Source organism: Muntiacus reevesi, chromosome 2, assembly GCF_963930625.1.
Source record: "Muntiacus reevesi chromosome 2, mMunRee1.1, whole genome shotgun sequence".
Taxonomy (NCBI): Eukaryota; Metazoa; Chordata; class Mammalia; order Artiodactyla; family Cervidae; genus Muntiacus; species Muntiacus reevesi.
This window is the reverse complement of record NC_089250.1, coordinates 268,350,687-268,364,144: the sequence shown is the minus strand read 5'-3', so window position 1 is coordinate 268,364,144 and position 13,458 is coordinate 268,350,687. Positions and strand designations below refer to the sequence as shown.

At 48.0% G+C, this 13,458-nt stretch overlaps 1 protein-coding gene across 3 annotated transcripts in view; it reads left to right on the top strand.

Annotated features, from left to right (window-relative positions):
- The first annotated feature begins 2,276 nt into the window (after positions 1–2,276).
- Positions 2,277–13,458, top strand: part of VRK3 (VRK serine/threonine kinase 3) — a 36,621-nt gene continuing 25,439 nt past the window's right edge. Inside the window, exons 1-5 of one of the 3 annotated variants that reach the window (XM_065926579.1) lie at positions 2,277–2,684; positions 3,973–4,035; positions 8,376–8,509; positions 10,114–10,263; positions 10,521–10,694. In XM_065926579.1, coding sequence (XP_065782651.1) covers positions 8,377–8,509; positions 10,114–10,263; positions 10,521–10,694 — 457 coding nt within the window. In that variant the 5' untranslated portion in view covers positions 2,277–2,684; positions 3,973–4,035; position 8,376. The other 2 variants (XM_065926577.1, XM_065926578.1) reach the window with 2 other exon arrangements.

Sequence of the window (13,458 nt, the reverse complement as noted above, 5' to 3'; positions counted from 1 at the left end):
GCTCCATGGCGTGTGAGCTCTTCCCAGACCAGGGATTGAACCCATGTCGCCTACATTAGCATGCAGTGAGCCACAAGGAAAGCCCTGGCACAGAATGTTTTGACAGAAAGTTCTTCTAAGTAATCCCAAACTCAAAAGCTGGGAGATTTCACCTAAAAATTCAATTTCCAATTTCTGAAAAATCCTAGGATTTGGCCACATGGGGTCTGCATTCCCACAGAACTCCCACAGAGTTTCTTGGAAGCCATTTAGAGCTCTCCACCCCTTAGATGGGATGATCTCTCTGAGAGGCCCCACAGTCATCACCCAGACTCTTCTCTTCATTTCTTTATCTGCCTGACCCTCACAGACATCTGAATTTTAGAACTCTATGGACAGTTTCCAAATCCCATTCTGTCCACATCTCATAAACTTAGCCCTGGGAGGGAAGAAACTGGAGCCCTGAGGTGAAGCTCAAGGTAAACCACTCTGTCATAGTAACTTAAGGCAAATCATCACCAGACTGGAAAGTCTTAGGCCCTGGAGTCAGGGAGTCCTGCCTCTTCCTGGTGTGGGACCACAGCCACAACATTCACCCTTTTTGTGTGTCACTTTCTACATGTACAAAATGAAGCAGAAAAAAACCAGTCCACAATCTCTTATCTACAATTCTAAAAACAAAAGGCTTAGAACCAGGACTTCATTCATAAATTGGTAGTCAAACTGAACCCAAATCGCCACAGGCTATGCATAGTCTTTACTCTCCTTCAGTGTGAATATTAATGACTCTTCCTGCAGAAATATTCAATTTCCAAGAATTGCCCCAGATATCACTGGGGGTGTGGCCTAATTATTGTTATGCCCGATGTCCGAATCCCCGAGCGGGAAGAGAGAAGGCCTCCAAGACAATGCAACTCGCAAAAAGGGAAGTTTATTGCTGACTCAAGTCAGGGCTCCTGCCACATCCAACGCAGTGGTGCAGGGGTCAGAGAGCCCCGAGCCCAAAGTGTTACACAAATTTATAGGGTGAGCACTTTCGGGGCGGGGGAGGGGGGGGGAGTGGTTTCCGCCCGGTTCCTAATTGGCAAACGGCGGTCAGTGTTAAACTGATTGGTTGTATCCAGGTGGCCTGATAATCTTACCACCCAGAAGTAGGAAGGCCTACTCCTAATCTAAGCTGCCTGCCATGGCATTACTTCTGCTCGCCTCACATTATGAAATACTGTTGTTTGTTTTGCGACCCGATGGACTGTAGCCTGCCAAGTTTCTCTGTCCATGGGGTCTCCCAGGAAAGAACACTGGAGCAGGTTGCCATTTCTTCCTCCTTCCCCACCCAGGGATTAAACTCGCATCTCTCTGAATCGGCAGGCGGGTTCTTCACCACTGAGCCACCTGCGTGCCCCCGTACTCAGTCGCGTCTGACTGTGCAATCCTAGGGACTGTAGCCCGCCAGGCTCCTCTGTCCATGAGATTCCCCAAGCAAGAATACTGGAGTGGGTTGCCATGCCCTCCTCCAGGGGATCTTCCCTACCCAGCGATAGAACTCGTGTCTCCTACGTCTCTTGAATTGGCAGGATTCTTTACCGCTGAGCCACTGGGAAGCCTTGAGCCCCAAATATGAAATACCCACACCATTAACTTTCTAAAGTCTAGAAAATTCTGACGACAGGATAGCTGCTGCGGAGACTACAAGAGAAAATGTGAGAACAGCACCTGGCACACAGACAGCGCTCAAATGAATGGTAAATATCTTGAATTTCTAAAGAACTCCTATTCATTCATCCCCCGAGATCCTGCCCAGCTCTGCCAACGAGGCAACTCACTACCTCCTTCAGTCTCAGTTTCATCATCCAAGAATAAAATGAAATAGAATCGTTCCTCTCAGGGCGGCCGGTTAGGGTTGGAAAGCACTTTAGCAAGATGTGGTAGTGGTTTAGTCGCTAAGTCATGTCCGACTCTTGGCGACCCCGATTTTCCAGGCAAGAATACTGGAGTGGGCTGCCATTCTCTTCCCAGGGGATCTTCCCCACCCAGGAATCGAACCTGGGTCTCTTGCATTGTAGGCGGATTCTACCAACTGTTCTACCAGTGAAGCACGTGAGCAGGATCCTGATCCTTTACTCCGAACCAGCCTTCAAGACTCCACCTTAACTACAGCCCAAGGCGACGGGCTCAGAGACGAAATCGCCCCAGGAGCATTCCGTCACCCCTCGGAATGGACCTTGCCCACAAGGCTCCTCGGTGAGCCCATCCCCAGTATATCCTCACCTCGAGACTGCAGTCCACCGGATTAACAGACACGACACCGGCCGGGTGAGAGGCGGAGACACGACTGCTCTCACACGCGCCTCCTCTTATCCACTTCCGGTGCCGGGAGAATTTCTTCACGACTACTTCACCCAGAAGCCTCTGCGCCAGAGTCGGGACTCCGTTTCCCAGAGGGCTGTGCGGAGGCCTTCCTTGTCTTCCCATCTCCACCAGCTTCCTTGTCTTTAATGGGCCCGCTGAGCACTCTGGGAAATAGACTAGGAAAAACAATCGGCCCCAGGTGGCATTTGGGTATTGTAGACCACTTTTTGATGGGCAACCAAATCAGTCTTCTGCCTTTTCGAGAAGACTGAGAGGGTTTTCCATTTCTGAAGGAGGCAGAGTGCCACCATGGAAACACACTGAGGAGAAAACAATTCCTGAGAAGACGCGCGAAGGTAAGGGGCGGAGTTGAGGCGGGAGAAATGAGACTGTGACCTCTGATTGGAGGGAAAAATGCCTCGGAGCTCATCCCGCCTTACGATTGGCCTATATTGTTACATGCGCAGTAGAACCAGGAAGCGTTCCACAAAAGGTGGATGAGGGTTGGACGATGAGGGAATAATCCCTCCCCCAGCCTTGAGTCGGCCTGCCGCAAAGGTGCCTGGGAAATGGAGTTCCCAGGCAGGCACAGCCCACTGGCAGTCGGGAGGTCGGCATAGGCTGCGCGGGCGCAGTCCTCCCTCGGGGGAGAGGATGCGCGCGCAGCGCCTCCCGCCTTAGCGGAAGTTTCCGCAGGGTAACTGAGAAGGTGAGTCCCAGTTCCCCTGGAGGGTCAAAAGAGTCTGGCTGCAAATATCTGTCTGCCCACTCAGCTCACCAAATCCAGAGGTGAGGGGAAGACGAGGCGGAGTAGGGGCCTAGCCACAGTTCGGTCGTGGTGTCTGTGACGTCAGCGCGACCCTTTGTGGAAGACTGAGCCCTCAGGAGCGGGGATCGCGGGTCAGGATGAGAGAATCTTCTAGTCTCCGAGATACCTGTCAGCTGCAGCTGTCCCGTCTTAGTGGTGGGCGTGGATTCAACGGAGACGGGCCAAGCTAATGGAAAGTGTGACGGAAGCCCCGCCTTGGTGCTACGTCATCCGTGGTCCCTGCAGAGGGCGGGGCCGAGGCAAATCTTTTCACTGTTATTCCTCCTGCCCTAAGGTGGGGTCTAGCCATTAGCTCTTTTGCTGTACTGCGTTTCAGGACCTGCCAGGAGGGATACAATACTTAACACATTCCTTATGTTCAGTAAATATTGAGCAAATCAGTAAAGAAAATGTATGAATGAATGATAAAGACTGACTTGGAAAAAAAAAAAAAGACTGGAGTGTTGGAGCCTTGGTTTTGAGCCCTGAGCTAGCCAGATGACCTTGAAATGGTGACTTCAGCCTTCGGAATCCTTTCTTTATTCTTTACATATTTATTGAGAGTTTACTATAGTTCTTTCCTCATGTGACTTTTTTAAAGTTACTTGCTTATTTGTTTATTAAGCTTGTATTCCCCCCTAGAATGAGCTTTGTCAGGTCAGGAGCCTGTTGGTTTCCTTTTGCAGTAGTAGGAGTTCAGTGAATAATCATTGAATAAATGAATGAACTTAGCATGTGTTGGTTGCATAGCCAATTCTCAATAAACATAAATCATTATTTTTTACTCCCATGTACAGCAAGCCTGAGTCAGCCTCTCCACGTTTATTCATTTACAGGACACAGTTAAGATGGAGTTTCCAGCCCAGTGAATCTGAGGGCCAGATCGTGACCCCATAAAGGTACCATCCCCTTGGGCACATGCCCCTGAAAGCCTATTCCCCACCAGCAGCCTGTTCCTGCTCCATCTCTTGTGTGTTGCTTCTTTCAGACTTCATTCCTAGGAGGAAAGTTATCATGGACATGGCAGTGGTTTCAAAGGCAGACACTGGGTTTTCATGAGTCTGCCCCAAGAAGAACTAGAGAGATCTGAGAGGCTCAGAGCTTAAGATATAGAAAGAGAAAAGGGAGGAATAGAAATATTAACAAATGGAAGATGATAACCAGTAACATAAAAGACTTTCCTGTTCTTAGCAGTTGATAGAAATGTATTCCACTTATGCCTCCAACCATTTTCAAATGTGAGTAGGCTCAGTTGTGTCTGACTTTGCAGTCCCATGGACTTCAGCCTGCCAGGCTCCTCTGTCCATGGAATTTTCCAGGTAAGAATGTCGGAGCGGGTTACCATTTCCTCCTCTAGGGATATTCCCGATCCTGGGAACAAACCTGCATCTCCTGCATTGGCAGGCAAATTCTTTACCACTGAGGCACCCAGGAAGCCACTCTGTCAAATAGGAACTGTTAAAAGCCCCATTTCACCATTGGAAAGAGTGAGGCACAGAGAAGCTAAGTAACACGCCCAGCAAAGAGCACATCTGGAATTCAAATCCAAGCAGCCTGGGACTAAAACCTGGGACTCTAAGGACTCCACTCTTTGCAATTGCAACAGAGACCAGCCTTTAAAGTTAATAAAGGAAAAAGTTTTAATTGGATTGAGCCAGGCACAGAAGGATAAATATGCCATGATCCCACATATCTGTGGAATCTAAAAAGAAGTGTCAAACTCATGATAGCAGAGTGAAATAGTGCTTACCAGAGGCTGTGGGGGAAAAGGGATAGTATTGATCAGAGGGTACAGACTTCCTATTGTAAGATAATTAAGTTCTGGAGACCTAGTGTATAACATGGAAACTATAGTAAGTAATAATGTGAGTGTATACTTGAAATTTGCCAAGAGAGTAGGTCGCAAGTTTCCTCACCACACACACACATACACACACAAGTTGAAATTATGGGAGGTGGTGGATATGTGAATTAGTTTTATTATGGTAATTGTTTCATAATGTATACTGTTAACCAAAATTTCAGAAATGGGGACCCGATTAAAATAGGCAATTAATGAAGTTTGTTAGGACTGCAGCCCGAGAGCATCCTAATAAAGAACACATCAGGACCTCCCTGGTCGTCGGGTGGTTAGGAGCCCGCCTCCCAGTGCAGGGGGTGCGGGTTCAGTCCCTGGTGGGGAACTAAGATCCCGCATGCCTGCCTGCCGAAAGACACAAAGCGTAAAACAGAAGCCATGCGGTGAAAAATTCAGTAAGCACTTTTATTTTAAAAAGGGATACATATATTCGTGTTTTGATAAAATAATAAAAAGAAGCAACCTGAATTGTGTTCCGTCGGACTACAAGTGGAGGAGGCTTCTAAAGGCAAAAACTGCAAGGCCACAGTTAGTTACGTGAGTTGTTTATCAAGAATTACAATTGGAGCTGGCAAGAAGTAAGGGTGCTTGTTAAGCAAGAATTAGTTGGGATCCAAAATGGTGGTTTGGCTACAGGGGAAACAACCCTGAGACGCAAGATGCCAGGTAGCAGATGTTTCAAAAAACGGTTTGTGTCCTTGGGTTAGGTAGCATTCACAGAAAGTTCGAGTTCTCACAGATCCTCAGTGACCACCCAGTTTTGTTTTTTTATGCCTGAACTACTCTGTTTTAATCTCAGCTTTTCATATGTATATATATATATATATACATGTGTGTGTGTATGTGTGTGTATATGTGTGTGTGTATATATATATATTATATACATAGCCTATATATATATAGGCTTCTCTGATAGCTCAGTGGGTAAAAATATGTCTGTCAGTGCAGGAGACCCAAGAGACACGGGTTCAATCCCTGGGGTGGGTTCAATCCCTGGGTCGGGAAGATCCCCTGGAGGAGGAGATGGCAACCCACTCCAATATTCTTGCCTGGGAAATCCCATGGGAAGAGGAGCCTGGTGGGCTGCAGTCTATGGACTCACAAAGAGTTGGACACGACTGAGCACACACACAGGCATATACGTATACACATAAGTTTTACACTTTAAATATAGACAGTTGTTATTTGTCAAAGATAAACAAAAGTAAAAAGAAAAAACCTTTGTCTTGCAAGGTTAAATGAAGTCATGAGCAAAAGTTTGTTTTGACTTTGATTTTGATATCCCAGCTAATAACCAGGACTGTACACTAGGAACAAATAAAATTATTTTGCTTTTTTTACTTTTACTGTTTAAAATATATTCATTGAAAATGCCAACAAAAAAAAAGAAAAAGAAAATGCCTGTTGTACTGTTATCCCTGTTGAGTTTCTCTACTTCTCTTATGAACTAGTTTCATCCTGCTCTCATGACCTGAGTTATGTCCCACAAAAATTCATTCATGGAAACCCTCAACCTAAGTATTTCAGAATGTATCCATATTTGGAAATAGGGCCTTTAAAGAGGTAATTAAAATGAGGTCTTTAGGGCAGCCCCTCACAACAGGGCCTCCCTAAGTTTGTGCCCTCACAAAGTTCTTATGTTGAAATGCCCGATGTGATGGTTTTAGGAGGTGGGACCTTTGGGAGGTAGTTGGGTCTCGAAGGTGGAGCTCTCATAAGTGGACTTAATGCCCTTATAAGAGACCCAGAGAGCTTCCCAGCCCCTTCCTCCATATAAGGACACAGGGTGAAGTTGTCAGTCTGTAGCCCAGAAGAGGGCCTTTATCAGGACCCAGCCACAGTGGTGCCTTGGTGTTGGACTTCCCATCTCTAGAACTGTGAGAAGTAAATTTCTATTGTTCGTAAGCCACCCAGGTTATGGGCTTGTTTTGTTTTGTTTTGTTGGCAGTGTTGGGTCTAGTTGTGACACACAGGCTCACTAGTTGCAGCGCTCAAGCTGAGTTGCTCCATGGCATGTGGGATCTTAGTTTCTCAACCAGGGATCAAACCCACGTCCCCTTCATTGCAAGGCAAATTCTTAACCACTGGACCACCAGGGAAGTCCTATGTCTGTAATATTTTATTATAGCCATTTAAACAGACTAAGATAGGCCCTAATCCAATATGATCGGTGTCCTTAAAAGAGGAGGAAATTAGAACACAGACAGAAGGACAACCACATGAGGACACAGTGAGAAGGTGGCCATCAGCAAGTCAAGGAGAGAGGCCTCAGAAGAAACCGAACTTGCTGATGCCTCAATGTCAGACTTCTGGCCTCCAAATTTGTGAGAAAATAAATTCCCTGTCGTTTAAACCATCTACTGTGGGAGTGAGTTGTGGCTGCCCAAGCTAGTGAATGTACCTGCTATGTCCTCATTTGTCACAATCTCTGTGTGTGATTTTGGCTTTGATTTTTGTTTAAAGTATTAGGAAATACTCCAGAAATACACAAGGCTTAGAGGGTATCATAGTCAACACCCAATATCTGACTAAGTTAGTCAGGGTGTGGTGGGCTATGCTGCAGTAACAAATAAGCCCTGAAACCCTGTGGTTTATACAAGGAAAGTTAACTTGCCAATCATGGGATTTCAGTGTGGACCAGGCAGGCAGCTGGCCTTCATCTCATGCCTATGCTGTCTGGAGTAAGTGGCCTCCTCAGGGCCATCCCTGCAGAGGACGGCTGGCAGAGGACTTGGGCCCTTAACTGCCTTGGCCGGAAAATGACTTCTGCTCACAACCCATTGGCCAGAATTAGTTATATGGCCCCAGTCTCACTGTAAGGAACCCTGGGAATTGAAGGGGGCGTATGTGGCTATCTGGTGAGCACTAACCATCTCTCCCATCCCTGTCATGTGGTTCAAGAAATGAGCATCACAATTACAGTTGAACCCTCAAAGCTTCCATGATCGGAGAAGTTCTCCTGACCAACTTGTATTGACCTCAAGGCATTCCTATACCTTTTGTGAGCTCTGTAGTTTCACCCTGCATTTGTTCTGCTTTGTACCTGCCCTGGGCCCTTAGGGAGAGACTGGACACAGGAGGCAGGAACTCATTTTAAAAGTGGCCATTTTGTGGGAATTCTCTGGTGATCCAGTTGTTATAACGCTGTGCTTCCACTGCAGGGGGCACAGGTTCAAACCCCGGTCAGGGAACTAAGATCCAGCATGCCACAAGGTGTGGCCAGAAAAAAAAAAAAATAAGGCTACTTTCTGAGAGAGAATTTCGGGTATGATAACTTTTCTTCCTTCTGCAATGTTGTCACCAAGAGGAACTCAGGTGACTACTTGACAGCAATAGATTAAGTTTTTCAGCTTTCTGTCCCCCTGCCATTCTGTTTTCTAGCATGATCTGTCCAGACTGTGGCAAAGGTATTGAAGCAACATTCAAATTCTGCCCCCACTGCGGAAAACCTTTGCCTACAGAGAGGCATGAGGAGTCCCAGTCCCTTGTTAAACCGTTTACATCATCCTCCCAAGGTAAGAACCGGGTCTTTGCGCTTCTCCCTGGAGGAGGGGTGATGTGTGTGTGTGTGCATGCATCTAGGAAGAGGGGACAGATGCCTCTGCAGCCTGCCAGACCCTGCGTGGATACTAAAGCCCAGAGCCCAGGCTCACTCTCTCTACTCAGTCTCTCTCTCCTCGGGTATCTTTAGCAGACTCACGGCTCTAAACTTGACCGTTGACTCATTTCTGTCTCCGGCTTGGACTCCTCCCCTGAAATCTATATCCATATAAATCAGACTGCCTGCTTGATATCTATTGGATGTCCCATACGTGTCTCCATGTGCCCAGAACCAACCTTTTCATACGCCTGCCGTCCCGTCCACCCCTTCCAGAGACTTCCCCATCGAGGTGACAGCAGCTCAGTTTGTCCAGTTTCTCAGCCCTTAGAGTCATCTGCAAGTTCTCTCTCTCTCCCACCCCACAACTGCAGCCTGCCAGCAGATCTCATCAGCTCTCCCTTTAAAAATCACTGCTGAATCAGACCACTGCCTCCCACCACCCTGGTCCGTCTCACCCGCACCAGTATTGTCGTAGAAGCTTTCTTCCTCCTGCTGTCCCTGCTTCTTCTCCATCATCTATGGTTCTCTTCAAGTGGCAGTCCAAAGGATCCTATTAAAACAAAGTCAGGGGACTTTCCTGGTGCTCCATTTCTTTCTCCAGAGGCTCTCCCCAACCCAGGGACCAAACCTGCGTCTCCTGCGCTTCAGGCAGTCTCCTGCATCACAGGCAGATTCTTTACTGACTGAGCCACCAGGGAAGCCTTAAATATATTATTTTACTCATTTATATTACTGTTCAGCTTTGAGCTCTATAAGAATAGGGATTTATCATGGTTTGTAAGCTCTGTTGATTCTGGTTTGTAACCTGTTGTTTGCACAGCACCCACAACCATGCCTGGCACAGATTTGGGTGCAGAGAAATCTTATTGATAATGAAGGAACAAAAACTAGTTAGAAATGATTAGGCAGAATTTTAAAGAACCAAATAAAATTTATGATAATAAAAATAAATATTGGGACTTCCTCATGATCCAGTGGCTAAGACTCTGTGTTCCCAATGCAGGGGGCCTAGGTTCGATCCCTGGTCAGGGAACTAGATCCCACATCTTGCAACTAAGACCCAGCACAACCAAATAAATAGCATCATGGCCATCAGGTGGAGAAGGCAATGGCAACCCACTCCAGTACTCTTGCCTGGAGAATCCCAGGGACGGGGGAGCCTGGTGGGCTGCTGTCTATGGGGTCGCACAGAGTCGGACACGACTGAAGTGTCTTAGCAGCAGCAGCAGCAAACACAGCTTAAGGGAGAATAGTGAATTGGAAGATAGATCTGAAGAGATTATGTGAAGGAGATCACACAGTGACACAGTGCTCAAGGGTATAAAAGGAGTTCAGACCCGTGAAGGAAAGAATAACTAAAAGGAAGGGTTTGCTTAGATTATTCAGGTGATAGAAGTAAAACTTGGCTGTGAGAGTCAAAGGGAAAAGAGTGGTTGAATATGATCTCAGGGTTTCTGAAATAATGGTTCCTGGACAGGTCCTTTGTAACTGCAGTCTGCATTTGGTCTACCTCTCTAGGCTCAAGGAGAAAAAGGAACACCAGTTCCGAAACATCTTCCAAGAAAGTGAAATGGTCCAGCTATGCTACCTCCTCCTCCTTCTCCCTCCCCTTGGAAGGCAAGAGTTCTGGATCTGAAGACACCTTGAGTACCAGTGGGAAACCCAAAGGTGAGAGCTTTACTCAGCCTGGCCTAACTCTCAGTGGTGGGAGAGGAGGGTCATCTGCCAGTGGGGCATCGTGCCTCTGCTCAGGCCTCCCTCCCCGTTCCTGGACCCTCCTCCCAGCATCCTCCCCTGCCGCCCTGCCTACCGGCTGCCCTTGCAAGCCATGTCTCCATGGCCAGAGCTGACCTCTCCCCTCCCTGCTTACAGCTCCCTACCATCCCCATGGCTGCCTTTTCTTTGTTCTGACCACCCTCCTGCAGGGAACCTGAGCAGATCCCCAACTCCCCGTAGCAGCCCTCAGACCCTGAAGCGAAGCCGGATGACCACCTCGCTGGAGGCTTTGCCAGTGGGGACGGTGCTGACAGACAAGAGTGGGCGGCACTGGAAACTGAGATGCCTCCAGACCAGGGATGACCAGGGCATTCTCTATGAAGGTACACTCTGCACAGGCGCCAGGGGCTGGGCTGGGTGGGCCGTCTTGGAGCCCAGGCAGAGGGGAGAGAACCCCTTTCTGAGAAGGGAAATAACAGTGTATCCCAGCAGCAGACCTGCCTCAAGGCAGCTTTCTCATAGATTTGGGACTGCAGACGTAGTTGCCTACAGCGTAGGTGCCTGCAGCTGCCGGGCAGGTAGAGTAAGTAAGAGCAGGAGGCTGGGAGTCAGGCGACTGGGAGTGGTGGGGACTGTGGCCAACCAGAGAGCTTGTGCCCTGTGTAGAGGCTGCTACTGTCCTCACACGGGAGTGCAAGCCCAGTGTGGCCGGAAGATAAGAGCACTGATGACTGTTCTGTCTGCCCTGCAGAGATAGGATGGATGCATGCATGCTAAGTCGCTTCAGCTGTGTCTGACTCTTTGTGACCCTATGGAATGTAGCCCAATAACCTCCTCTGTCCATGGGTTCTCCAGACGAGAATACTGGAGTGGGTTGCCATGCCCTCCTCCAGGGGGTCTTCCTGACCCAGGGATCGAACCTGCGCCTCTATGTCTCCTGCACTGGCAGCTGGATTCTTCACCACTAGTGCTACCTGAGAAACTCATCGCTACCACCAGAGATGGGGTGGGCCCTGCCCCCCAGAGCTGGTTGGAATCAGTGAATGAGGACATGAAGGGTTTACTGCTTGCATTATGAGATACGAGGTGGGGGCAGGGAACAGCTCTACACGAACAAGGAAAAGCACCCAGCATAGGTTTCTACTGTGGTTAAGAGGGAAGGCGGGGATGAGGAGTCTACATGAGCCAGAGCTTCGTGTGGTCTGAATCTACACCAGTTGCAAAAGAGGGAGCTCCAGGCTTTTTTATCAACAGGAGGGGAAGAAGCAGGGCCAAGTTTAAAAACTGTCAGTAGGTAAACAAAAAAATGCAGTCAGACACCTTGTTTCAATGAAGAAAAAAATAACTGCACTGGAAATATTAGTCTTAAGCAACCTGACATTTACTGCATGCATTCTCTAGACCAGACCCTAAGTAAGCACTTTATGTGGTTTTCTGCGATTTTTTTTTGCCTTTTTTAAAATTGAGATAAAATTCATATAATATAAAATTCACCATTTTAGAGTCTACAATTTAGTGGGTTTTAGCAGATTCAGGATGGTGTGCAACCATCACCACCATCTAGTTCCAGAATATTTCTGTCACCCCAAAAGGAAACCCTGTACCTTTAACAGTCACTCTCATCCCCTGGCAACACCAATCTACTTTACGTCTCTATGGATTTGCCTGTTCTGGACAATTCGGGTCAATGAAGTGATGCACTGTGTGGCCTTTTGTGTCTGACTTCTTCCCCTCAGCACGGGGATGTTTTCAAGGTCCATCCCACGCTGTCGCCTTTGTCAGAACTGCTTTCTGTTCTATGGCTGAATAAGATGTGTCTATGTCACATCTGGTTCTATTTATTGGTTGACTTTAACTGTGTCCACTTTGGGCCATGATGAATAATGCTGCTGTGAACATGTGTGTGTATAGGTTTTCACATGGACATATGTTTGCTTCATGTTAATCAGTTTAATTCTCACAACAGCCTCATGATGTCAGTATGGTCATCATCCCTATTTTCTCGATGAGCAAAGTGAAACCCAGAGGTGTTAATGACTAGCCCTGGCTCCAGGGAGCTTCCAGGTTGTCAGGAAAAGCCAGAAATGTGGATTTTGAGAGGAAACCTTGGACTTGGAAGTGCCAGGCAGACACTCATGCAGGCAGCTTTGAGCCTCAGGTTGGTTGTCCTGCCTTAGAGCCTGGGCATTGGACACAGACCCGGGTAGAGTCGTGACTTGGCTCTGGTGCACTGAGTGAGCCTGGACATGCAGCTCTCCCTCAGCGTGCCCATCGGAAAAGTGAGAGAGAGTGTCCTGCCCACCTCCTGGGGCTGTTGACCCTGAAGCACGAGAAGGGACAGAGGCAGTGAGCTTGGAAAACTGTAGAGGGATCTTGTCAAGCAGAGGCAGCGTTAGTCGTGGAGGGACAGAAGGCAAGGGCGAGGTGGGGGCGGGCAGGAGGGGACACTGTTCTGGGTCCACTTATTGCTCCCAGCCACGCTAGGGGGAGATACTCATGTTATCTCATCCTACCCCCTGGAGCACAGAGAGGGGAAGCCACTCACCCAAGGTCACACAGCCTCAAAGTGGCAGAACTGGGACTTGAACCTAGATGTTCTGCCTTTGTAACCGTTACACCACAAGAGGGGGAGGGAGGGAGGGAAGAGGAAGGCATCTGAGTGAGAAGGAATGAGAAGAGGATAGAGGGAGTGTTGCCAAAATCTTGACCCCTGTCCATCGATGCCAAATAAAAAATATTACAGAGACAGGGTTTGAAGGAAAGAGAAGAATTGGCTTTATCACAACAGGCTAGCACCTCAAGAACTGTGCTACCCTCAGTTTTATAGGGGAGTAGGGAGAGGTTTTATATCCCAGTGAAGATCTTGCTTTTTTGTTTTTCTTTCTTTGCAAAGTTTCAAAATGACCACAGCTGACATCAGGCAGTTCAGCAGCCGGGTGTGGTGTCCCTCAAGTTATCAGCCCGTGACCTTCTTTCTGAAATGCAGACTGCTACAGGAGAGTGTAGGAGGAGAAGAATGCCAGGTGCAGAGCGTAATCTGTGTGGAGTCAGAGAGTAATGAGCCTTGTGAAGGGCAAGTCCAGCCACAGGTGTTTGTTAGTAGTACCAGCTCAATAACCAAGATTGTTAAACTCTCGCGGGCCTGGT